The 27,201-nt window shown below is 35.3% G+C and overlaps 1 protein-coding gene across 1 annotated transcript in view; it reads right to left on the reverse strand.

Annotated features, from left to right (window-relative positions):
• LOC120330499 (titin-like) overlaps window positions 1-27,201 on the reverse strand; it is a 281,688-nt gene that overhangs the window by 249,050 nt on the left and 5,437 nt on the right. Inside the window, exons 3-46 of the mRNA XM_078118750.1 lie at window positions 26,998-27,112; window positions 26,544-26,634; window positions 26,249-26,362; window positions 25,635-25,829; window positions 24,688-24,875; window positions 24,239-24,373; window positions 23,712-24,077; window positions 23,346-23,521; window positions 23,010-23,128; window positions 22,575-22,719; window positions 22,178-22,326; window positions 21,537-21,659; window positions 21,325-21,435; window positions 20,966-21,091; window positions 20,669-20,779; window positions 20,416-20,510; window positions 20,145-20,307; window positions 19,467-19,577; window positions 19,065-19,195; window positions 18,589-18,721; window positions 18,030-18,247; window positions 17,528-17,672; window positions 15,726-15,848; window positions 14,861-15,067; window positions 14,561-14,764; window positions 13,945-14,094; window positions 12,553-12,672; window positions 12,294-12,479; window positions 11,807-11,964; window positions 11,100-11,268; window positions 10,138-10,260; window positions 8,275-8,466; window positions 7,395-7,578; window positions 6,804-6,973; window positions 6,021-6,179; window positions 5,076-5,291; window positions 4,489-4,707; window positions 4,185-4,334; window positions 3,802-3,930; window positions 3,173-3,352; window positions 2,733-2,800; window positions 1,939-2,133; window positions 606-1,504; window positions 50-226 (exon numbers count right to left, since the gene is read on the reverse strand). Of these exons, the coding sequence (XP_077974876.1) occupies window positions 50-226; window positions 606-1,504; window positions 1,939-2,133; window positions 2,733-2,800; window positions 3,173-3,352; window positions 3,802-3,930; window positions 4,185-4,334; window positions 4,489-4,707; window positions 5,076-5,291; window positions 6,021-6,179; window positions 6,804-6,973; window positions 7,395-7,578; window positions 8,275-8,466; window positions 10,138-10,260; window positions 11,100-11,268; window positions 11,807-11,964; window positions 12,294-12,479; window positions 12,553-12,672; window positions 13,945-14,094; window positions 14,561-14,764; window positions 14,861-15,067; window positions 15,726-15,848; window positions 17,528-17,672; window positions 18,030-18,247; window positions 18,589-18,721; window positions 19,065-19,195; window positions 19,467-19,577; window positions 20,145-20,307; window positions 20,416-20,510; window positions 20,669-20,779; window positions 20,966-21,091; window positions 21,325-21,435; window positions 21,537-21,659; window positions 22,178-22,326; window positions 22,575-22,719; window positions 23,010-23,128; window positions 23,346-23,521; window positions 23,712-24,077; window positions 24,239-24,373; window positions 24,688-24,875; window positions 25,635-25,829; window positions 26,249-26,362; window positions 26,544-26,634; window positions 26,998-27,112 (7,638 nt within the window). The remainder of the gene's footprint in view (window positions 1-49; window positions 227-605; window positions 1,505-1,938; window positions 2,134-2,732; window positions 2,801-3,172; window positions 3,353-3,801; window positions 3,931-4,184; window positions 4,335-4,488; window positions 4,708-5,075; window positions 5,292-6,020; window positions 6,180-6,803; window positions 6,974-7,394; window positions 7,579-8,274; window positions 8,467-10,137; window positions 10,261-11,099; window positions 11,269-11,806; window positions 11,965-12,293; window positions 12,480-12,552; window positions 12,673-13,944; window positions 14,095-14,560; window positions 14,765-14,860; window positions 15,068-15,725; window positions 15,849-17,527; window positions 17,673-18,029; window positions 18,248-18,588; window positions 18,722-19,064; window positions 19,196-19,466; window positions 19,578-20,144; window positions 20,308-20,415; window positions 20,511-20,668; window positions 20,780-20,965; window positions 21,092-21,324; window positions 21,436-21,536; window positions 21,660-22,177; window positions 22,327-22,574; window positions 22,720-23,009; window positions 23,129-23,345; window positions 23,522-23,711; window positions 24,078-24,238; window positions 24,374-24,687; window positions 24,876-25,634; window positions 25,830-26,248; window positions 26,363-26,543; window positions 26,635-26,997; window positions 27,113-27,201) is intronic.

Genomic DNA, 27,201 nt, shown 5'->3' on the forward strand with positions numbered 1-27,201 from the left:
AGGTTATAGAATTCTAATTAATAAGTTAGGAACTAATAGTTCTACTAACCCTGGTCGCTCAATTGTACCGATTCCACGGTTGATACATCGCTTGGAGTAGTTTCGTCTCCTAATGTGTATTCATCAGACATTGAAGTCAAAGTACTGACGTTAGATTCCGACACAGTATCCTCGGCTGTTACTGAAGTGAAACTTTCTGGAACTGGTGTGAACTGTGACGTGGCACCTGTGAGTAATATAGAAATAGCTGCTCACTTCCAAACGCTGTTTTACACAACAGTATGGAATACAAAGTATTTCGGTATTTGTATGAAATAGTGACACGACTTGTAAGGAAATGCAACATCTACATTATTTAACAACTACACATTAACATCATCTGAGAATATTATGGTATCAGAGTTTTGATATTTTTACATAGATGGAGAAAACGAGAACACCAACGTCGAAACAGTTAACAATGCGAGTAAGCATTGAGATCAGCTATTTTAAAACTTATGTTCTCGTTCATATAGTTGTGCCAATTGTATTTGCACATACTGACAATTAGCACAGTATTGTATAATGAATATATATGTATTTTTTAATAGTTCATTTCTACTAACCGCTGCGTTCTGACTCCGCACTGTCTGTGTATGCCAGAGGTCGCTCAAATAGTTTTCCTTCTTTAGCCGCGAACTCTTTGTCAATTTGCGATTCCCAGGACTCTTGGGGCTTTCCTGCGTATTTCCGCAGCTGGTTGTGTACCGCCTTTTCAAAACTTGCGTTTTTAGTGATAAGGGATTGTTTGGGCCTTAATTTCGTGTTCGTAGTTTGATAACTGCTCACGTTAGCTTTCGCAGATTTCAAATTTGACCAGGTCGGAACTGGCGGGCTTGTTAAAACACTTGGGGCTAATTGGCCTTCATGCCTTTGTGGTTCAGCTTTTGTGGGAGAAATTACATTTGGTGCCTTTCGTGGAAAGTTGGTATTAATATACAACGGGGGTGAATATATGCTCCTTAGTGGTTGTGTGGTCGGTTTTGTTTGCTCATGTAATTTTGTTCCGTCTGTGAGCGTTGAATATCCGGACGTTGAGGAACCACCCGTACCTTCATCGAATAGTTTGTGCTGACTTGGAGATTTTTTTAAAATTCCGGCTGAAGGACTTGCTACATACGGCTTCGGTGTGAACTTGATTGGGGTCGGCTTCAGCAACACTGGTGATGTCGGGCCGTGTTTGGGGACAGGTGGCGGTGGCGGCGGCGGAATATCGGCATCTTCATCTGAATATTTCTCATTTCTATCTTCCAAAGCCTCCACCTCATGTTCTGTGGTTGCTCGCGAACTTTGTTGGGTTTTCATCGAATCTTGTACCCGCTTCGAAACATTTTCAGCGAGAGATTTTTGAGACTGGAGCTTCTGTTGTTCCCATTGCAATCTTTGTTTTTGTTGATACATTTCTTGCTGTAGGCGAATCTCATCTTGGTGTTCAAGTTTTGACTTCAAAGCCAAAGCTTCCTCTCTAAAATAAGAAATAATACGTAACATTGAAATAATTTTAACTTGATAATAATTATTCTATAGTTTTCATCATAAATGTCTACAGCTAATTTAACGTAGTCCTAGGCAGCTACTTAATTTCAATATAATTTACAGTTCTTAAAAACTCAAAATAGAATCCATATTCCATTCCATATAAATTAAAGTTAGATATAAGATATATATTTTGTGACATTAGTAAATATTGAAAAGTTATTAGTAATTTAGGGATCTTTTAATAATGAGCATAGATTTGATTCTTTAACACCCTAGTCATCATAAAATCGCATTAGTTTCACAATACATCAAAACTTTTATTCCAATTATACTTGTCAACGTTTTGATTAGATGATTTGAAAAAATGTTGTAAGCATTCAATAAAGAAATGTTAATATATGTAAAAAAACATGAACTTACCTTAATGAGTTGAGAGACTCTCTAATAAAATCATGTCGTTTTGTTTTGTTACGTTGGGTGTTAATGAGAGAAGAGGAATGAGCGATTTGATCGTTGAAAACCCGTTTCATCTCGCTTATTCGATCTTCTTGGTCAGAAATTCGACTGAGAATATCTTTATCCAATCGTTGCAATGTCGGAGTCGCTGATTGTGTGCTGTTAGGTAAGTATAATGTTTAGAAGTTGAATAACATATGGAATCTGGAAAAGGCCTGGGCAGAAATTTACTGAAAATTGGTTCTATCATAAAGGTTTTAATACGACGCTATTCACTCCCGAAAAATCTCTGTACAAGAAGACTCTGATATGCAAGAAGTTAATTTTTTTTTTTTTTAAAAACCTTAATCATTTCTCTTCGACATTGCCTATCCAATTTAATAACCAACGAGAGATGTGGCCATAAGGGTTACTTCCGAACCAAGATGACGGATACCGAAACGTATCATGTGTACCAAGTTAAGGTTAGGCCATAATTTTATTCCAATTTTTCTTATTTTAGTTCTATTACGAGTTCGGGGACTAGCCAAGTGACTTCCGTAGTATTTGTACCTGAACTTATGGCCTAACCCTAACCTGGTACACATACTACGTTCCGGTATCCGCCATCTTGGTTCACATACTTCGGGAGCACTCCATAAGGTTCGAACCCGACCCTCCCGAACCCGTAGTTAGGTCCACCTAAGCTATCGCGTCCGTAAGAAGGTTTCTATTTGGTATGCGATACCTCATTCCTAAATATGAAATCAAATACAAACCTATTTGTACTGGAGTATTGTTTCAAAGCACTGAATATTCTGCCCATTTCATATTGCCAGTCATCGCACTGAAAACAGTTAGAAGTTTTACAATAAGCACCTGAAAGATCGCAATTGAATAAAAAAACTCTTCAACTTAGATACTCATTGCGTAATCATATATTTGACAAATCGAACTCATGATGGAATATTCTTCGACAATCGACAATATCATAAAAACCTGATGAATGTCACTCTAGTTTGTTAATAACGAAATAGTTATACTTCTATAATCTGTGCTATCCACTCCGTTAGCACTCTATTCTAATAATTATTTTGATATTCTAGAGTAAAAGAAGTCATTAAAACGTGCGGCTATGTACCAATTTAAATGAAATGTACAAGTTATAAACAGCAGACTTTAATTTATAGCTGAAAGGAAGTAAAAGAGCATTGGGTACCTGTAAAGCTAACTCGTAATACTGTTCGTATGCCAGTATTGTCTGTTTGATTCGCTCCAACCTCTGTTTTGTGAGGGACCAGGTTTTCTTTATATCATCCACGTCCATATGTCGGGGATTACTTTTTCCCATATTTGCTTCAGCATTCGCAGCGAAACTTAGACAGTCCTCATATGGAGTCTGGATAATGGTAAATTTTAAGCATTATCAGGCCTCACCATGACATTGTATTTGAATTATGTTTGAATCACCATATTCAGGTGAAGTAAACAATATATCGCAACAAATAGTTTACAGCTAGCAGGTGATCTCATCATATTATTTTGAAAGCCTAAAGCAGTTTTTTCGGGATAATATTTGAACATATATTTCAAAGTTCATTTTGTTTAAATCATTTTTTCAATCTGACACCCTAGCTACAAAGTGTATCATTTGTAACAACTTATAAACTCATGTTTAAGATAAAATCGAACCTTTTTGTTTGCTTTCTTATTTGTATTCAAATTAAGAATTTTTTTTGTTTCTATGAAGCTATTAGCAGTATAAATTTTAGGATATATTACTGAGCAAATTGTATTCCTGATGTATTTGCTTCTGGAGGTCCAAAAAACGAAATTGTTGCAGTTTACCTGAATCTTTAAGGATATCTTTTCATATTCCTCATACAAGGATGCAGCAATGCTCTTGCTTGAACAAGATAGAAGGCCATTTTCCAGAGTTTGAATTACCCTGCTCACTTCGTCAAGTACTTGTTTTTGCTAAAATATCATTTTAAAACAAATAAATACCTTGATCATATTTTATTTACTATTGTTGTCTTTCCCTTCGCACAAACATGGTTCGTGAAAAAGTAAACCTTCAAATTTTCCATTAACCGATCAGGAATTTTCGGATTTTTTTTGCTCGCATCGTACGTATTAGTACATTTGGTCATATTTGATGCAATTAAAGTAAATGACAGCGCGTGAATTGAGATTGGAGCGATGGAATATAGATATAGGTATATACATACCTTGCGGAGTTCTTGTGAATACCATGCGGTATTAAGTTGATTCAATAGGGTCTCTCTGTGTTGTTGCCAAACTTTTTGCCAGCTTGTGTTTGCTGCTGAAATTTCCATGGTTGCCTTGTCAATGCTAGGCCTGTCTTCGCTCTTGTGTAACTGCAAAATAGCATTTCGACATTTGCCGTCCAATATTCTCATTTGTGAAAGCCAAACCTTACGAATTTATTTACATATAAATGGCAGTAGCACTCTTATTGCAATCCATGATTATGCGTCTTTTATCGCCCATATTTAACAAAATGTTTCTTACCCTTCCCAAAGACAGTTGATTGATAATCTGATGAACACCAAACGTGCCGGACGTGATAGATTTCATGAGTTCGTCCACACTTAATTTGAGTCGGTCATGATTGCGGAGCAATAACGTCACGTAGGATTCTTTCTTCGGATGTGCAAGTGCCCCTTCGGATTCAGCAATAAGCTCCTTTTCCCGCATATCATTCTCAGTGTCGTGGAGTAATTTCCAAAGCTGATTAAATGAAATTCAACCATGAATTTGTATAGAAAAACTTTCGAAGGTTTTCATTAGAAAACGTTTCTTTGCTCTTTTTGTACATAGTCGAAGAAATAGGAATTTCAGGTACTCCCGTGGTATGTGTACCATGTTAGGGTTAAGCCATAATTTTATTCCAATTTTCCCTATTTTAGTTCAATTAAAAGTTCGGGGACTTTTGTGTTAGCCAAGTGAATATACCCCATGCCCATAGGTTTCAATCCCTTTACACAACTTGATGTGAAGTAGGCGAACAAAATTAGTTACTTCCATTTTGGTACACATACTTCTGGAGTGCCCAATTTTAAATTGTGTACCGTAAAACAAAACATTATTTAAGCTACCTGTCCTGTGTCACGATGGACGTGTTTGGCGGTCGCCAAAGCCATGTTGTAATTCTTCAACCGCATCTGTAGGTTCTGGTGACGGGTTAGGAGGCTTCTAATGAGTAGGTCTTTGTCTTCTGTAGAGTCTTGTCTGTCAATGCTCCGTGGAGTATTATTAACGCTTGCTAGAGGAGTTCGTGAGGGTGGTGTACGGAGTCCCAATATTTCAGAAAGCTGGCAGAAAATATGTATTGTATTGGTCATAATTGAATTCTTGAGTTCTTAAATGTATAATTGTGGTTGGACCGAATAATAATTTTCGATCAATATTTCACAGGATGTTGGTCATTTAAATATTTGAACGCCATCTTGTGGCGAAAAATGAACAACCCCTAACGAAAAAAATGCAACACTCGTACTACCGTTTAGATTTTAAATAAACATAACAAAATTGATACGAATTGAAAATACAGTTCACAGATGTATAAATGTGGTTGGATCGAATAATAATTTTCAATCAATTTTACAGGAGGTTAGCCATTTAATTTAATTATTTGAACGCCATGTTGTGGCGAAAAATAAACAACCCTTTCAAAAGAAAAACGCAACACTCGTACTACCGTTTAGATTTAAAATGAGCATAACGGAATTGAAACGAATTGGAAATAAAGTTCTTGAATATATAAATGTGGTTGGACTGAATAACTATTTTCAATCAATTTTTTACAGGATGTTAGCCATTTAATTTATTCATTTGAACGCTATCTTGTGGCGAAAAGTAAACAATCCTTTTATATAAAAAAAATGCAACACTCGTACTACCATTCAGCTTTTAAACCCGCTCTTTACATGGAAAGGTTACTAATACGTGATGCAGGTGATTCAATAACAAAAGTTTATGATGTCTCTTTTTTGCAAATGACTTATTACACATTATAACTCATTATACTTAACGACGTTTACCTTGACCACTTTTTCTATTTCCCCATTAATAGACTGCAGTAAATTGAGTCTATCCCCAAGATCCACGATTAGTTTTTGTGTTGAATCTACATCATCCCCGAGCCTCACTTCATCATTTATGAACACCGCCTGCTCTAGGTTATCCATTGCTTTCATTAGCTGAAAAATAATTCAATGTTTAGAAAGTTTATGGGTACTCAAACAATATTCAATCTCAGCTGTCGTAGATTAAATTAGCAAATCACAAATCGATTTAGAAAAGTATTGAGATGATATAACCTTTCCATAGTATGAGGTAATTACAATACACAAGACAAACACGCTGGACGGAAATCCGGTTCAGTTGTCAAAACTTCAAATGAGACACAAGAGCGCCCCAATCTCACCTTGTGGCATAGAATATAAGTGAGTGAAAAAATGACAATAAGATATTTCTGATCGTTCTTCAACTTAGTAATATTACCAAAATATATGTGAAAAAACACGATAAAATACTTTCAAATAGGGAATTAATCGTGGTACGGTTGTGATAAGTTATGTCGATGACATACACAAGAGAGCATATATCACATGTACATCAGTATTCAGAGTTGACTACGAAAGTTGTTGGTAACTCTGCTGCTCGTTAGAAACTGAGTTAATTGTGTAATTGTAATAAAGCTTTTATTAAATAGTTAGTAACTGGGTTTCAATAACATCACTTAGTCGAAGTGACGTTGAAGTTTCGTAATCTTAGTGGTAGTTCAATAGAGTAACGAGAACAGTAGATGTTATTATACATACCCTATCTGCAGTATTTTCCACATTTTTCCATTGTACATTCACATCCTTCCCTACATTATTTCTATATTGCCAAGTCAGCCACAGATCTAGTAGGTCGTCCTTTTCCTGTTTGAGTTGTTTTGTAATATCTTGTACGCGGCTCACCGATTCCTCAGTTTCGAGGTTATCATCTAGTGACAGAAAATAATAATGATGTCAAAACTTTTATCTGATTAGAAAATTGAAGATACCCGTGATTTTTCTCAGCAGGCCACCCAGAAAATGTTAGAAGTAGTCACTTATTATTTTTTAAATATTTCGGGGATTTTACAATCAACGTACTATGTTATTGAAACAGCTTTGCACCACAAGTCCCATGTCTAGACATGAGTTCTATCTACACTTATTATGAGATTATTTTTATATTTGGCGATACTTGATACTTGCAAATTATAGCGGTATATGAAACTCTTTGACTCAGCTTCAGCATTGCAGTTGAAGTTATAAACGCAATGTTTGTAGCATAAATTGTGCAAAATTAATTTGTACGATATTCGCGACACGATAGGAATGAGAGCATGGATAAAATATGGTTGGGAATTTAACCATCACCTTCGATTCCTTCCTTCAGCTTTCCAATCAAACTCTGCGACGTGTCAATAGCATTGAGGCATTTTTCTTGGACTGCCTGTAGTTCTTCTTGTAAAGAGATTCGTTCTTGGTCAGACATCTGATTCAACTTTTCGTGCTGACTCGGTGCAAGAACTGTCCGAAGCCGTGACATTGTTTCCGAGGTCTGCCAATGGTTTAGCATATATTGAATATTATATTAGTGCAGTCTGAATGAATTGCTCGCTATTCATGACTTGTTTTCATATCGCAAACGATCGCCATATTTCTATCCATAACCCTTAATCATGCATGACACACCGAAATTGACTGTCTGGTATTAACAAATTCTGAGTGTAAAAAGGGCATCAACAGACCATGTTTGAATGTTGCACTCGAATCTCAGCCGACACGCGCGCTTATCCGATTAGCCTGCAATTTCTACACTCGTTATGTGAGTTATATACCTTGTAAGTGACGGATGCCATGATGCATTAAGTATTTTGTTGCACATAGAAATATAAATACCAAAAGTTGATCGCTAAATGCTTGTTACACATTATGCTGCTTACACATTATTACAGGGCTTAGGGCCCAAGATTATTTCATAAAGGGGTGATTATATGGGTGAATAGTTCACATGCTTTACCGGCGAGCGATGCGGCGTAAAGGCAAAACTTAACAATGCATTTAATTCATATTTTGCAACATATCTTTATATTTGTTCATGTATGCATAATGCGCAATACACAAATTTGTCTAACATTTCATGCGCACCATTTCTGATAGAATTACGTCACATAACTTCCACAATTTATCACAAACGTGAACAAATAGAAAATTCATGTGTCAAGCAATTTATAGCAAATATTGTATGGCTTACCTGATCGGCATTCGATAGACAATCCACAAAACTCTCCGCAAGATTTGCTCTTGAGTTTACTATTTTGTTTATTCTTGTCATATCGACTTTGAGTTCTTCTGCTCTATCTCTAACTAAGGTTGGTCTCGCTACTCCAGCTTCTAATAGCACGTTTGCTGTTTCGACTAACGATTCTAGGTCGCAGTTTTTCTTCTGCAAAAGTTAAAATGAAGGAATTGAAAAACAACAAAGTTTAGTGAGTGACGAATGACGGGGGAGTATTGGAGCAAAACGCAAAAATCTAAACACACTTCATTCTCTGCGTCAACGTTATCGCTAATACCAGCTCAATCATATTTGCGGGGTGACCCAGGTAATTTACAAAAAAGAATTGGATTGCGGACTGGAACTAATCTTCGCTAAAATACGAATTGAAATATCTGCTGTTCAAATGGCAATACGCGAACTTCTGTGTTTTATAAAAGACCTTGTAAATGCATTGCTTACCTTGCGACCTTGTTTCTATGTATTTCCGATAAATTTAAGCAATTTTAACATGTTACGTCTCGGCGTGACATATTGATTAATGTTTAGTTTAGCATTCGCAGACTTATACACGTGTACCGTCTTCCATCATTTCGCAAATCATAATTAATCCGATTTGCAACACAAGATCTTTCTTGTATTATTAACGAGCATTTCAGGTCGTCGTTATCGGTTACTCATGTAAATGTTAACGCAGTTTTTCGACACGCGGTCCAAGCTTGACTAAACTTATTGCGGTTCTATCGAAATCACTCATTGTATACAGCATTACGAGAGTTTAAAATACTTCATAATGGACGATAAAACTTTCTGCTTCGATTGTGCTTGTGAAGTCATTCGATTTTACTAGGTACCGCAGCACCAAGCTTCTTTATTAAAGATGCACCTTTTCTTGCATATACAAAAATATGTCAATTCAATTCTATCTGCTGTCTTACTCTCGCAAGTATCAAAGTGGTTCAGGCTGACAAAGCCCTTGAGGTTATGCGCTTGTGTTATTACGACTTCAAAACGCAAAATATGACAATTACTAGTTGAACGTACAAATTAGGAGTTGATCGCGCGGAAAGGTGTGTTATTTCAACACACTAATTGTCTGTTGGCATACAGAATTTAGTTGTAAGTCTTATACGTCTTCCGCTTTGAAAGGAATTCGTGAAATTGTAATAACATTGGTTAGCCTTTTAATATTTGTTATTTTCTCGGTAAATAAGCAATCCATCAGCGGCGAACGAAATAATTAATTTGATATTCAATTGACCAATTTTATTGGCCTTGTTAAAGCATCAACAATAAACTACATACATAATATACCTTCAAAGTGGGATCTATTTTGACAGTGATATGATTTGTATGACCCACGCGTTTCATTTATCACCTCATTCTTTTAACGTTTTCAGATAAGAAAAGTTCGTTCGAAATATAATTTAACTGTACTATACTAGTCCTTGACTATATCACAAGTAAAATTGCGTATCTGGTACCGGAAGTTTGTAACATAGATTGATGTCTGCGCGAATGCAGAATATTTGCGCAAGGTAAATAGGAAAACGACCTTTTGACCGAATACACTGCTACGATGAACATGAAATGTCAAGTTTTTGGGATTCGAGAACTTTGCAACAATATCCAAACGTTTGGATATATGTCTGGTGGTTTTACGTGCTACATTTTAAAGCAAACTTACGGTCATGTGAGATGAATTTGAAATACCTCCTTTTGAACAAATTTATTTATATATTGTACGTCGAGAATAACTCGTGAATTCCGATAGCTTAATGACGAACGTAAACACTGTTTGACATAAAATGTACCCAAATGTGGAACTTTCTCACTTACCTTTATATCATTAGCAAGACTCTTGTGCCAATCCAGAAATTGAGTAGCTTCGTCTTGCGTATCACCCAATGTCGTGTTAGTACCGAGCATGTCACATGCTTGTCGTGTCATCCAATCTGTTAACTACATAAAAACAAATAAAGGTGCAATCAGAATTGATTAGGCAAAGGTTGTTCATAACATTCTACTGCTGACTCAGTTTATAAAGTTATAGGAGCTGGTTCGCCATTATTGTTGATTACTCCACGCGTGATCGCCTGTATGAAATCCTATACTGGATAAGTTTGTGCAAATAGAATACCGGAAATGTTAATTTAACGTAACCGCTGGTTCGTTTTAGGTGTGAGCATGTACATGCTTATCTAATGTTGGATATTGATTGCTGAAGTTGGGGTCAGTAGTCTCTGCAGTGATTTCCTTTACCCCCCTACAGGGGGCGACCTTCACTTATTCTATCACATGCATCAGCTAACTTTAATAAATTATATAGCCATATTTCAAACCGAAAAAATTCCGGTATCCCAAAATACCGTTTGGAAAGGCCTTGTACACATTTCTTGGAAATGAATCTTGAAGTCTTTGACGTGATGTCAAGTACAATACCTAGTCCAGATCACAGCCGTTCCCCGTCCCATATTCTTCTCAAAGCCGATCGTGTGGCAAATATTGCTTCAAAAGCCAATATAGACCGGGCTTGTCTATTCACATGAGTGACACGAGATGGCGACTGATTGGAAAGGCTCTGTATATCAGTTTATTATCAGCTATTGATGCCCTACTTAAAAATGAATCTTAGAGTCTTTGACGTGGTGTCAGGTACATTCCCTAGACCAGAATACATCATTCCCCGCTTCCAAAAACTACACTATGCTGTACTTATTCTATCATTATGTATGATAGAATCTGAAATGTTATCGATATCATGCCATGTTCGGATCATTGAAATTAAAAAGTGATATTACCTCTTGGCAACTTGCGAAGAACAGAGCAGCCATCTCATTAATTCTCATTGCTTCCTGTCTATATTTAATGACTGTTTTCTCCAGATTTGATTTCTGTTCATCTAATTGCCTTATTGAATTTTCGACTCCGACAGCTCCAGGGTCAATTCGATCTTCCTCCTCTTCGTAACTAACAATATGTGTGACTCAATAATGTACATTGTAGCTGAACCAGTTTTTGCCTTTAGCTTGTTTTCAATTTTATTTTATTATAAAGTGAATGGTAGAGTTCAAATTTACGTTTGACACTTTGTCATTCAAGTTCTAATTTTGAGATATGAGTTGATTGATCAAGTTGCCAATAATAATGTATCGTATGATAGTGTATCTTTGTGTGTTGCCGGATTAAGATTTTGCCACTTGCTTGTTTTAAGTGCCTTCATATAGTAAGAATGATAGTGTTACAATAAACATTTGACCATTTGACTTTGTTATTCTGATTTCATGACAAGACATGAATTTGATAAATGAAGTTGTCAATGATACAACGTATTCTCGTGTATAATTTAGCTGAATTCAATTTTGGTTTGCCTGTTTTATATCTAATTTCAATGATAGAGTTCCAATATATAATCGAATCTCCCAGTTTTAACATACAGTGAAATCCACTACTTTTGTGCTATGCTAAATTTTACAGAGTAGGTTCGACAATGTAATAAAATATTTACGCTCTCTCCAAAATATCCCTTGCCAGATCTTCAGCAGGTTTGTATGACAATGAAATAGCTTCCATAAATTTTGAGCACTGGGTTTCAAGTTCATCCAGGTCTGTTGAAAATACCATATTATCTAAATTCTTTTGTATTTCATCCAGTGATTTCTTTGCCTGTAATATAGGAAACCGTTTTATATAATATTTGAATGTATATATATCATTCAACACTGCTGCAAGCTTTTGAACTTATTTGCAGTTAATTGAAAAATCATGCTATATGATCTTATTGAACACTCATAAACAAGAATCATCCATTTAAGCCACAAATATTCAGAACTTTCCGGAAAAGCTAAACTACACAAAGAATATGAAAATTTGAGCTATAATTTGAAATACTGGCTGCGTTTGAATGATGCAATTATTGAAAAGCTGAATTCTATAATGCCCATTTAAACATTTCGTTCTATTGATCGGAAATCACAAATTATCGTTTGTCGTACCTCGGAAGCAACTCGGAAAAAACTTTCAGATTGTGCAAGATTGTCTCTTCTTTCGTCAATGAGTCTCATAAAACTTTCTCCAGCATTATCCAGTTCGTGAGCTTTCTGGGCCACTGGTTCTGTACCGATTGCTCCTAAGCTTTCGATGGCTCGTAGAAGAAGTCCTTTGACTCTCTCAAGACGATTCTGTTAACGTGAAAATAGTGTTCATTACCAATGTTTCGTACCAATGGCATTCGACCTAAACCGAAAGAGTTACCTGAGCTTGTACTTTTATTTCTTCAACGTGACACTGCATTGCTTCAGCCCGTTCAAGATTTTCTCCGAGATCGTTTGTGTTAAAATCTCTCTTCTTTGCTTCTTCGAACCATTCAATCACCTTCAATTTATCATAAAGCAGGAAAGTAGTTCTTATAGCAATTGTTTGATGAATTTAGAGATTGTAGAATTATGCACATGTTAGATAGCAAATCGGGTCAAAAATTATTTGAATTATCTACCGCGTAATTTCCAAATCATTGAATAGTGATTATGACAGTGGTTCTTAAAGTATGGGTCGCGACCCAAACATGGGTCGCGGAAGGTTTAAAAATGGGTCGCGACAAGGTCGTCAATGCAAGGGCAATCTAAGAGGAGAAGGACGAATTTTCAGCTTTCCCAATGTTTCAATTTAGCTTCTAAACTCTGGTATTTAAAAATAATGAAATAAAAATTTTCATTCACGGAAAGAACTGTCTTGAGCACATTGTTACATCACAATTCTGATATGCCAGTCACGTGTATTATTTTTATGGTATCGGTAACCATGCACGTCGCTTGTCGTTGTGTTGACCGCATGGAATGTCGTCTTAGTGGATTAAAATAACCAAAAATGGGTGTCTTTTTGGTAATGAAAATTGTAATAGACGACGCAATGAAAAAGCTCGCTTCTCGACATTAGATTATTCAATATCTAGAGAAAATGTGACTTCATCTCGAGGCACCATTTACCGCGAACGAAGCAGTGCGTGCACATGTGACGAGTAAAAAGTTGTATATTGCGAGAGATACCGAAGGCCAGCTAGGATGTCGTGTTTGCGACGGACAGCGGACGCCTTTTCTGCTACAATTCGCGACAAGGCACTTGTGCGAGCGAGGATATTTGGCACTGACGGTTATCAAAACTAAGCTCGCAATCGCTTTCGATACCCGTGACAACTTGCGTATTGCGTTAAGTAAAATAGAGCTGTGTATTGAAGATATAATGAAAAAGGAAATTTCAGTTTCATCAATCTCACTGAGTCAATGGACTGTTTCTAATAAATAGTTGTCTGTATTTGAGTCAGACTGTACTAACATTAAAAACACATTTTGCGTTTTTTAGGATTGGGTCGCGAGTATTCATAAAACTCAGATTTGGGTCGCGCTCGAAAAAGTTTAAGAACCACTGGATTATGATATAACAACCATGTGATTTATGAGGTCGTCCAATCCAAAATGTATATATAAAATGTATTCTCTAAGTGCATAATCACGTAAATTGCATTTTTACATCATATCAAATCGTCAAGATAAGATAGTTTTTAAAGTAAGAAATGTCGATGAATTACAATCATAAGAAATCATTTAAATTCAACTTTAAACCGTTGGGTTAATCTATTTGTTTACTGACCTCTTTCACTTCCGATTCCCAGTGGCAGGTTTTGAGTGATTTTTCAAGTTGTTCCTTTCTTCTTTCATAACCGTGTTCAACTTGTCTTCGCCTGTCAATCAACGATTCAAGTGCGCACTCGATCGCAGTACAAGCACTTCCGTAGCTGGCCTAGAAATAAAGTAATACTTGTGAAAATAAAATAACTACAATCTCATTTTCTGAGAGGTTTTCAAGATTTATGGTTATAACGACGCCATTTTAAAATTGTTCAAACTATAAGTATGTCTCTCCCCCGGAAGGAAACAATTAGAAACGTCTTTATCTTGTCTAATAATATTTGCTGAAAACTAAAACAATTATTGGAGAAGAGGGAGGCAAACAGGTTTAAAAATACGCACCTTTTTTAGAACTGGTATTCCAATACAAGAAATTAGACCATTTTTAAATCAATAAGTTTTTGATCTCACTTGGAAAAACTTATTTTACAGTGATGTACTGGCAAAAAATATTGGTGAGTGTTTTCAAAGAGGTTCGTTTATGCAATGATTCTTAAACTTTTATTATACATTTTAACACGAGCTGGAAATTGTGTACATTTGTTTAATAATAGTTCATGTATAATTGAATAGTAGACCTTCTGCCCATCGGGTTGAGATTTTCGCCAGTTCTTCAAAATTTCCAGCAAGTTTTGTCCATGTGTTAAACATTGCATTGATGCTTCAAGCATGTTTTTTCTCATATCTTTATGCGTTTCCAACAAACTCAGCGCAGATGATTTGTCTCCTGGTAAATCTTTCCACTTAAGATATTGCTCTAAATATGTCAGCTGCTTGTCAAACTGGAAAATAAAGGAAATCTTCATGTTTGACGTTTCAATTAACATAGAGCTAGATAATTCTGATATGATGGGACATATTCGATATTTTAACTTTACCTCTTCAGCGGCTCCGTAAAATCCAATGGACTTCCCGAGTAAATGTTGCCTCCTATTTAAATGTGACTTCAATTCCTGCCATAGATCTGCCAGAGACTGTGCCATAGCTTCGTACAAATTTCGACTCGAAATTGGTCGATCAAACGCATCCTCGTCGCAATATGATTTGGCTTGTTCTAGTAAAGCTGAAACCTGGTTTTCTTTTGTCTGTAATTCATATATATACCTTTATCAATTACCGTTTATTGGTTACGATAAAATATATTTGAGGTGCAAAATATTTTCTATCAACACTATGTTAAAACATTCACATGGATTTTGTGGTTGAGGTTACTTTTAACTTGCAATGCTATGTTAATGTCGGCTACAAAAATCGAAAAATATCTCCTATTATTCGGCGTTAATTGCGTGCTGGGCTGCACAATTTTTACAGGATGTACGACATTAATAAATCCCCAAAAAATGCGACGAGTAGAGGATTAGTCTAATTCAACGGTGTGCAACGCGAATGTACTTATGAAGTTAATCAACTGTGATTGAAATTAGGCAAGTATTGAGACTCGTAACCTCGTTAGTCAATTGTAATATAAATATAGGAAGGCCCGATGTTTTGTTTTTTTTCATTTATTTAAGAGATACCTTTATATAACCACAGCACAACGAAATTTATTCATTTTTTATTGGAAATAAAAATTAAAAACAAATTCATTCGAAATCTAGACACTTGTTTATTAAGAATCATACACTAGTTAAGTATATATGCCTTGGAAAGTAAAAAATATATTCTATTTGCCAACGCAAACCTATATAAATTGAAAAAGAAGACGTTTCCCTAAAATGTAAGAGGGTGTTATTTTCTACAAACCTGCATTGCATTTAATGTTAAGACATGTTTCTCGCGGAGTTCAATTGCTTCTTTCAGATTTTTTCCGATGTCAAATGTATTCGGTCCACACTCAACTAGCTTGATTCTAATCCAATCGGTTGCCTGGTGAAAAATATATTTCATAAGAGACTTATAAGGTTTTCTTTCATATATCTGAATTAAAAATATCTTATAAATGATTGAAAGCCCAGTGATACATATAAAAGCATTTTGAGACGAGCTTACGATGAATTAAGATTTAAATGTGAATTCAGCAAGAACATTTTTGATTCATTTCAAGTCATAACTTTGTAATAGATATTCACATGTCGTTGAAATGAGTGATGCTAATTTATTCATTTGGAGTGTGGGCTTCTCCAAGCTTCAAATTACAAATCTCAGTCTTGCTTCTGGTTTGGATTTGATTCGTGATTTAAAACACCAGTTATTGTGGGCAATGTTACTTTTACTTTAAAACCCTATTTTTGGGCATAGTTATCCGTCTATGGTTTATGTATTGCAAGTTGCCTGACTATTCGAAGCCGCTCTAGCAAAGTGACTATTTTCAAACTTGAGTTAAGACATGGTAGTAATGCATAGCTTCTTTTTATGAAGCTAATTTTTCTCATTAATTGACCGCATACTTTAAACTCTAACCTTTTATTCGAAATTTGTTTTATTATAAACATATTCTCATAAACTTCAGCTCAAATGTAGAATTGAAAACATGAAAGGTGTTTAGATATTCAGTGTTTATTTTTATTTGTCAGTTATAGCATGATCAAACGACACAGTCCATGGAATAACATTTAGTAAACAGAGCACAATTCTCTATTGTTCAGAAAATACTTAAATCATTCACTCAGTTGTGATTTGGCGTTGTATGCCGTAATGCGTCACAGATTAGGAAAATATAAAGCGGTAAATAACGGTTTCAGCGCATGTAGGTAGCATACTGAAGTGTTCAATACAATGTATGTATGTTTCCTGTGGCTGTTCAAATGACTTGCTTTTTGCGGGGAACTTCAATGCTTTATTTTTGATGTGCGTGACGATTGAGATTTGTTGATCCGCAGCGGAAACGTATCCTTATCAGGCTTCGAATGTTTCCAAATACAGTCGATAGATAAAATAAATTTGTGAAAACCCCCTTCATATAGTTGTTATTATGAGACGATTCGGCTGACTTCACATGTTTGTCAAAAAAATTCATATTTTGCATTCACAAAATAGCGTTCTAATAGCGTCATATAGGCATGTTTACCGTCAGAACAAATGAAAGCTATTTGTATTAAAAATAACAAAAATAATAAGATACTTGTTTTCCGCAAGTTATTCATTGTTATACTCTTGAGGGAATTCGGTGGTCATACTCGACTCAAGGTACGTGAAAAATGATCCCATGGCGAAGAGTTACAATCCATCTACCATTTAAATGTACTTAATCAGGTAATATGCGTTGTTTACATCATATTTTACATCATTTTATTGCATAAAAACATGGCTAATAAGTAATATTTTTCAAATACTTTTAGTGACTAGATAGAGACTATATAATGAACATCGCGAATAATTATATAGCTTTAAATACCGCGGGTGTTGCTAAAAGTCGTAAAAAGCAACAATAGTACTGCATGATGCCGTTTAAGTCAATCACGCGAAACTTCGTGAAATTGTGATTGACTTACTGCGCCACCAAGCTGAGTTTCAACTTTCAAAGTCGAATTGCAGAGGTTGCTACTGCTTAGTTAATTGTTGCATTTCTGTTGTAGCTTCATTAGAAGGGAATTGAGCAAAAATACCTCTTTCATCCCTTCCATGAATGTTGATCCGGGCGATAAAACGTTTCTTCTTCTTTCTACTTTACTCCATTTGTTGTGCAATGACGAACGGAGAAAATCAAGATGTTTCATCTTTGATTGAATCGCAGAGGCAATTGGATCACTTCTATAAAACAAAAGTAGGTTAATAATTGAAATTATGACTATATAGACAGTACTCAGATTTTATAAGAAATACGAATAAAATAGGATATATGTATATATATTATATACCCATATCAATAATCTTAGACAGTCATGATGAGACCGATTAAATTATTTTATTTTTATATTTTTTTAATCTTATTGCAGTAACTTGACCCAATAATTATTGTGATCTCTATCTTTGCAGTCATATTTTGGTTTGTCTGAAAAAGTCAGACTGTGATACGGACCCGCAGAAGACGACCAGCATGAAGAAGCTGTTCATTATACAATATTCTAGTACCTTTAGTACTATGATATTATTTCTGGGTTTACTAACCTCTTGCCGCCTCCAACGTCTTTCAATATTGAATTCCCCATTTTCATCACGTGACTCATTTCGTCGTTGAGTGACATGTGTGCTTCACGAAGTGGCGTTATCCGCGACATGGTCGGAGACCCAAGTTGACCATTCGATGCCTTGGATGATGGATCTGTTCTAGCAGATTGAAATGCTAGATCTAAATCAGAGCCAAGTCGTGATGCTCGTTTGATAATCTGCAGAGAACATAACAGATTGCTGATAATGTTAGAATTATAGGTTTCTTAGTTTATTCACTTGCGATTAACTAGATAAAAATCAGATGCAACATCAGCGAAATTAACCAAAATTTTTTTTAAATCAAATTTAATTGAAAAGGGGAAATTATGTTCAAAAGGATTGCTGGACTCTTGCCGTCGTAGGATGGTTCATGTAACCATTGGTTCAACCATCAAGTTCTTGCATCTGATACAAATAACTGCTTAACTCATCCCATACCCGACATGGACTGCTAGCGGCTCTTCCCAAGATTAATATAAAAATCCTACCATTTCTTAATAACAAAGGTACTGCTTACTTTCTCACTGTTGTTATGAAACAAATGGGCCACCGCAAGTCGACTATTCCTTTCTTCCCAAACTTGCATAAATTGATTCCACGCTTTTTCCAAAGTAGGCAGAACTGCACCATTAGCCCCCACAAGTTGACTACTGTATATGCAAACAAACAAGTAGTTAGCTGTGTTCTGGGTTAATCTATAATACATGAGGGAATGCTCAAATATATGGAAACAACATTAATAGCGTCACATAATGACGCAATTTTGCAAAGTGGGTTGAACGTCACAAGAGCCCAGAAAATAATGGCAGAAATTCATATGAAAATACTTCCATCATTTAATTACTACATTTATTTAGAATATGTTTGAACAAGTAAGATAGGCAGACAATTTTGTTCAACAACAAACACACTTCAACAGATTTGATTGATATGAACTATTTTAATGACATGGCCGGATCTTGTATATGTCGCGTATAAAAATATCAAGCCCACCAACTATTCGTTCGTTTCAATGAATTCGAAGGACTCTTAGGTGCGCCAGGTGACAAATCCAATGTTCTTCTAAGAACTGATATACAGGATAATTTTTTCTTCCCATTGTCATACGCTCGCTTTGCAGTGTTCTAAAACAGTATTTTTCATAAGCAGTTAACGTTTTTATATACGAAGTGCAACCACTGTAGCTAATTTTCAGTTGTGATTTAGTTGCTCACTCGTAATCTCGCATTAAAAGTACACAAGAAATCAATCCATAGGTTTTTTTCAGAACTTTTACCATGATTATACAGCCATAATCTCTCACTAACAATTAGTTGGGGATTAAACCAATTTAAGCTTTAAAATATGGGGCTGAGATTCAAAATAAGTGAATATTTAAACGCATTATTCTTTCACCTTTATCTCTTCGTGTTGCAAGCGAAGAATCTCAGTTTCTTTTGCGTTTACTCCGAGTGCGAAATGTTTGTGCCGAATATTTTCGGACATTTCACACATCCATTCAATTGTCTAAATAAGAATAATAAGCATTGAAAAAATGTCTATTTATACCAAAATTATAATTGTCCTTTTGTATATATAAATTGAGGTTGTTTTTACACCTCAGAGCTGTTTGGTATAACTGCTTCGCTATATAAAGTACATCGTGATTAGGTTTGTGATCCGTAGTTTCATATATGTGACACGCACAGTCATTTTGCAATCTGGGACAATTGACTCTTAACTTATAACGTTTTGAGTCAGAATTGAAAGTTAAACAGAATTCATGAGAGAACTTATATCGAACGCAACATCTTCCGAACAACACCAAGAAAAATGGCAGCATGGTTTAGTGAAAGTATTTGTATTTAGGAAAGACAGAGTTCTTTTATTACCATAAACAGGTACACGATTATGAGAACCTGTGATGAACATAAAGTTAAAAAATGAACACTCAAAATTAAAATACTGCAAAAATTCGTATATTATGTTGTGTTATAATATATATATGTTTCTGAATAGCCCTCACTCACTTTTTTTCAAACTTAAATAGAATTTTAGTGAATTGTTCGGATTCAATTTGAAAAATTTATATACCTGTGAAGCATCGTGTTGTGAGTCTTTTAATTCAAGAACATGCTGGAATTGATTCTTATGAAACTCACAAGTATCTTCGCTCTGTTGAATACTTTCTCTCAATTTGTTCACGCTCCAATGAACATATCTGATTTCTCTCGAATAGTCGACATTGATTGCTGACCTATATCAATTGTTATGATAATAAATGAGAGATGTGGCAATATAAAGGAACGATTTATTCTAGGAAATATACGGGAATCTATGTAGGAATGTCACGTATGTTATTTACCTTCTAGATATGTATGGATTGTCTTGTTCCCTTTTCATTAGGTCGGAAAACATTCGGGCTGATATGAAAAGTTTTTGCTGTTGTCGTTTAGTTTCCTGAATTAAAAAACGATTAAAATATTTTCAAAGTATAAAATTATTGAATATCACCTACTACCATAAACAATTATATTCCTTTATTGAAAATGAGTCAAGGTTACTATATGCAATCGCATTATTCCATGTAATCAATTGAACTTATATAAATCTTATACCTGCATTTGTTGTTGCAGTTGATCTAGTAGCGAATGTATTCCATCTGTGGTGTCCAGTAAACTAGCTTCGTTAGTGCAAACTGTTGCAAGATTGCAGAGGCATTTGGAGACCTATTCAAATTTCAATTAAACAAAAGTAAGACCGATTAGTGTAATTTACATTCATTTACTACGGAGTAGCGGTAACTGTAGTGGTTGGGTCTTGTCAGTTCAATATTATCAGCTCTTTTGGTACATTGTCGCATGTTTATCATATCACTCAGAAAGGTACTACAAAGTAATGTATACACATTGTACCTCATCTCGTGTTCTATAGAACGTTAAAGATCTCTCCAATAAATTTTTTCTTCTGATTATTTTTCCGTTAAATATTTTGCATGTTTCATCAACAGTTGCCAGGTTGTACTTCAGTTCACTCATCATCTAAAAAATGAATCAGATAATATATCATTACTTTTAACAATATGACAAATCCTCTGCATAGGCATGTTTTTTTTTATGCTTTCAGTTGTTCAGACTGTTATTTCGTATTGTTATAGAAATATTGAGTAGCATTATTACAAAATTAAAATACATATTTTGTTAGTTATCTCTTTCCCGGGCAAGCTCATATTAGTTTGTGAAATTAAAAATCTGTTTTATCAAAATTCACTCACAATTCGAATCGATTCTTTACGTTCCTGTTCGTAATTCGATTGGTGTCTCTCCATTGTTCGACGAAGTTTGTCGAATTGCAGTTTTAAGGTTGACATCGTAGTGAAGATACTCTATAATAAGAAATATAGGTTATTCCAGGTTATTTCATAGATACACCAAATATTTTTTTTTTTTCATTTTTGAGCCTTAAAATATTAAACAATCAACTTACATTTGCTCTTTTCTCTAGTTGTGAATGCGATCCAAGTAATTTTTCGACGGCTTCGGTTGAATCTCCGACATCTAATTGATTTTGTAAAATGTTTTCTCCTGCTCCAACTATCCAGTTATATATCTGCAAATTAATATATATTGTCGGCGTGTAAATTAAATAGTATAATTTCTGGTTGGGTTTGAACTGTAGGCCTAGGTTGTTATATCAAAGTAACTGTCTAAAATTACATGAAACGTCAGGGATTATTGGACTAGTCATGCAATAGCATTAAAATCTGCCTTAAACAGATGATTTACATATTGAATATACTGGGGTTTTAAACGACTTACAAACTTTTTAATATACTTTAGTCGTATTCTTTAGCATAAAAACTCAACCTGCTTTTACAATAAAGTCTTGGCACTAACCGTAGGGCCATTGTACCCACATTTGATAGTCTTAGTAGACCAAGTTATCGGTTATTGGCTAAAGCTTTTATCTAGATTCTAGATCATTACATTCCTGATATTGTTGATCCATGGGCATTTCGACAAATCATGTATGTACAGTATCTTATATCGTTACGATCATTCAATTAGCGAGTTTGATATATTTAGATATGATAAATTCATAAAAGTTTTGTTTAAACTTCAACTCACATCTCTCAGTGAATTTTCAATTTCATTTGCTGACATCGGTTTGTCAAGTTGTTTCAAATTTCCATGAGATCCACTTCTGCCTCTCAGTCTTTGTTGGTTGTTTGTTGCGGATTTATTTGCACTGAGAGCAATGGTGGATCGACTCAATTCTATACAAAAACAGATAGTTTTAATGAGGTTCTATTCCATGTTGTGTTATAATTATTTTGATAGATTCCCAATTAAAAATTCGGTCAAGAGCATTTATTGGTATCCTGATGGGGAACCAAACTGAATGTTATATCCCAACCGGTTATACGCCCACACAGATATAGACACAAGTATTTATTTATGTAATAGATTGAATAATGTGATATGAATTTATGATTGAAGTCTAACAATATAATCCACAGGGCACCTGAAGGCAAGTTGGCTCCTTTGTGTTCGGGAACTCCTGAAACTGTTTTCCTCCTGACACGTTTTAAGTCATCATCACGTCGATTGCGTTGTCTGACTTTGGCAAACGAACTGGGGCCTTCTTGCCTTATGTGGTTGATTTTGTTCTGAAATGTCCACAAAAACTGGATTTTATGAGAATTTGCCCTAGAATAACTCATAATATCTGATGATGTACAATTAGATGTTGCAGATATTCTGATATTCTTTCTATTAATAAAAAAGCGTCACTATGAGTCACAGAGACATTATCGGTTGAATTTCAATAAGTGCTGTAGACCTGCGCTACGGCCCTACGAGTCTACGACCCGCGACCTATAACACGTACATTAGGTTATAAAGCCCTAACATATGGACTAAAGTCGTATCGATTCGTCAAAATTGATTTAAAACTCACTTGCAAATTGTCAACTTGTCTCATCATTTTTCTTTCTTCGTCTGTCTGTGACATTGCTGAATCACCTTTGAACCCGAATTCGTCGGAGCTTGATCGCAATTCTTTCATAAGTTTTTGACCTATGAATAGAAAGTTCTATCAGTCGTGATCAGAAACAAAAATAGATTATGTATGCCAGAAATATGTTGGCTGTTGTTTAAGCTTTGTTTTTAGTCCGTCAAGCGTATGAATATAAAATATAAATACCACGCAACTTCATTAACTAATTTCTTTGATACGTAATCAAACTGAAATATAACAAGATAGGATAGAAAATACAGTAACTGATCATCTCACCTCTTTTTCTCGTCGAATCCGGTAATTCCATCAACCCTTCTTTGATCTTGGATATCGCAACCTCGTATCCGTCAACTATATCGCTTTTCCCCCTCACGTGATTATATCTGGCTTTGGATCTCGAGGAATCGTTTCCACGGGGTGTAAGGTTGGGTTCGGACTTTGCTGGCTTCAACCTAATCAACATTTTGAAAGGAAATTAGAGTAAAATAAGAATATTTCAGTCGTGATTGCGTTATTTGGACATTATATGCAACGTTGGTAAAACAAGAATGTCTCATTTATCAAATTCACACTATTTGCCATGTTTGTAATTCCCAAAAGCTTTTTGGTGTGTTTTTGAGATTGTAAAATTCGTTAGTTTACCTCAGTTCACTAAAATCCAATGGTTCAATATCTATTTTCGGAGATGACAATACGTCATCTTGTGAACGGTGGCGATGTCTTAGTACTCTGGGGCCTGAGGATTGCCTTCCATCCCGCCTCATCGATTTGGAATTGGATTGCTGGCTTTGTGCAACTCTAGCATCTTTGTTGGGAACGTGAGCATCCGACAGTGTCGCCACTTGTCTGGGGGATTTTCTGTAGCTTGGTATTGCATACACATAGTCAGATGGCGGTGGACTTCGTGGAAGCGTTGGAGGCTGGATTCTCTGAGTCGGGGTTTCATATCGTGGTCGCTGTCTTGAGCCCTGGGATCGCAGTGCCTTGTATTTCGCCGGAGAAAGGCTCCTGTGGACAGAATGAATTATGCTTGTACTTTTAACTTATTACAATACATGGATGAAATTCTCGAACCAGTATGATAATTTCTTCAAAATGGCTAAAAACGTAATAGACTGCAAGTAAAGTCAATTTAACTGAAAAAATTGTTTAAAATCATCGGATATTACCTGCTTCTAGCTTTGCGTGGTGGAGGCGAAGGCGGATGAGACTCTTTAGATTGATATGAATTCGTCGTCGTTCTTGTCGTCCTTGTTGTACTTCTCGATCGACTACCAGCAGTTGGCTGTTGGTTCTGGCAAGGCCTGTCAATGTGACTACATTATATTGAAACGTTGCTGATTTTCCTTATTCGACATAACACATCGTAATATATATACAAGAAATTCATCTCCATATATTTTGGAGATTCCAGCTAGCTTCTACAAATTTTAGGAATCATTTTGGGAAACTTCAATCTTATAGAAATGTGACCAAAAAAAAAAAAGAACATATTGGATTGAAGTGTACATTAGACTTTATATCTTTTACTTCAACTAATACCTACCTCGCTTACAGGCTTCCCTAATTTGAAGATGACCATTTGGACATTATAACTACTACACAATGACATGCCTACCTTTGAACCTCATTTAGTCTTTCATATACATGTTTTGTACCATTCTGGACTGATGCGTCATTTCCTGGACGAATCGGGTAAGCTTGCTGCTGAGAAACAGTTGTAGATGTGCTGGTAGTTGGAGAACCAGCTGATACATGACCACTGTCGCTCAAATATTCAGAAGTTGTTGAATCGTTCCCGGAATACTGCGTTTGGGATGATTAATTAAGGTTAATTAACAAAGTAGTAGAAAATTTCTAATTAAGGCCAAGATAGCAGTTTTCATTTAAATATAATCAATTTCAATTGTAAATAAATTGGAAGGCAAACAAGCTTTTGTACGCCATCGAGGGTAGGGCTAGAGCAGTGGTTCTTGATCTTTTTTATGTCGTGGCCCGTTTAATATTCCGTGGCCCATTAAATTTCCCGTACCAGGTCTCGAACTACAAAACAACAAATATTTCTTCCCGCAATTTAAACACTTTCACTTTAATAAGTATAACGAAAATTACCACTCTGCAGCAAACAACATCAGCATCATTTATTGCTACTGCAATTAAAATTTAACTATAGTGACACAAATGCTTATCAATAACTTTTGAAATTTGACGGGTTTTGGATTAGCAGCCAAAAATTTTGCCCACCAGAACAGTAGAAAACAATAAACCTCGTGCCAAAACTGAATTTAACAGCAATCTCAACGAATTCCTTGAGCTATTTTTTAACTAAAACATCACAATTTGGTTTCAGTTTGGTTATTGCAGCATCAGCCGGGCCAGATATAATTACCTAGTGGGTCGGATTTGGCCCGCGGGCCGTACTTTGCTCATGCCCGGGCTAAACAATAGTGTGGCATTTGTACCTACTCTACGGTCATTGCCAGAATTAGGCTACGGCTATTAATTTGTAGTTTTTACATATCAATCGACCACTTGTTAATCGTTGAGTAATACTGTACCACTTACCTCATTTTGATTGATTGCACTTTTCAATGTGTCAGTGAGGTCAATGACATCATGGGCCTCTTTATTAAATTTCTCGTATGAAATTCTTTTTTGAAGCCAATGATCATGATTATATCGCATCCACCCACCAAATTCCGCTGTCAACTGCGTCTTTTCAACATATTGTGGTAGTTTGTCAGCCGATATAAGTAAGGCCTGAATAACGATTTTAACTTTTTAGAACATCATGCACCTGGTGACGTACACAGGTTTTCCAAAGCGCCCTTTTGGAAAAACTCTCCACCAGTTTACTAACAAGTTTGTATAGTAATAGTTATAGAACCTGTTGTTGGTGGATTGCTTACACCCAGAATATTGTAACTCGATTATAAATGATAGCAAGACTTCGACTATTGTGGAATACGGAATGCTAGCTTCGCATATACGATAAGGATGGTTACAAATTACTTCTTTTAAGAAGCTTTCTCCTTTTTACGTTGTAAGAATATGGGTCAACTAAATAACGTGTGGACTGAGTTTATCAAAATATTTTTTGATCTATCCATCATTGTGCAAACTCAAAATTTGCAGATGATTTATTTAATACTAATAAATAATAAACCAATAGGATATACCCGAAATCGTAGCTGATCTCTGTATTTCTTAAAGCTGTGACTTGCTTTCCTTTTCTCCCAGAAATCTTGTGGTTTTATAATGCACATCAACGATATTTCATCAGGAAGATAAAACTGAAAGTCAAACAACATATTGGTAACTTTATTGTAGATAGATACGGATAGCTGTAAAATCTTCAGATATGTTTAGTTTCACCAAGAAATTAGAAATCTCTTCAGAAATTCGAAAGCTGGATTATATGTATTCATATATATGTTCACTATGAGATATCAGTTTTTAATACAAAGTCTTTACCTGTAATTTTCTGATGACTGGTTTGATGGACGACCAGGTCGAAGTACGAGCGTCTAGTATTACCGTAAATCCGTTTTTACTTTCAAGAAAACTGTAATATAAAATAATGTTCATAGTTCATTGCGTTAATAATAACGATGAATTTTATTGAAGTGACATATTTGATTCGCTGCAATGCACTACAAGTAACTTCTTCTATTGAACGAGTATGTTGCATTGATTTAAATTAGTGATGATGGCTATTGAAATTCATGATATCGCTTGCATTGGTGTATGCATGTCATTATTATTTATACCCATTCTAAAACAAAACTTGGAATCGAAAAAACAAACTAACTTATATCTACATTACCTACACGCCACTCCGGAATGTTTCAATACAGATATTATGATAAAGAAATCGAAAAAGAATAAAAAAAGATAACTTTGTACTACTAATATTGCACGAACATACTTTAAAATTCCAGACAAGTATTTAAACGTAATTCCATAATCTTTATCTGTGTGTGTGCATGGTTCTTTGATTGGAGGGACAGTCAATATGTAACAATTTCTGCGATCTTTGCCTCCTAAAACATATATAATCATGCATGAGATAATTCAATGATACTGAATCATAGACACATTCACTGCCAATTATGGCAATATATAGTATTTG

The sequence above is a fragment of the Styela clava genome, chromosome 12 (assembly GCF_964204865.1).
Source record: "Styela clava chromosome 12, kaStyClav1.hap1.2, whole genome shotgun sequence".
NCBI lineage: Eukaryota > Metazoa > Chordata > Ascidiacea > Stolidobranchia > Styelidae > Styela > Styela clava.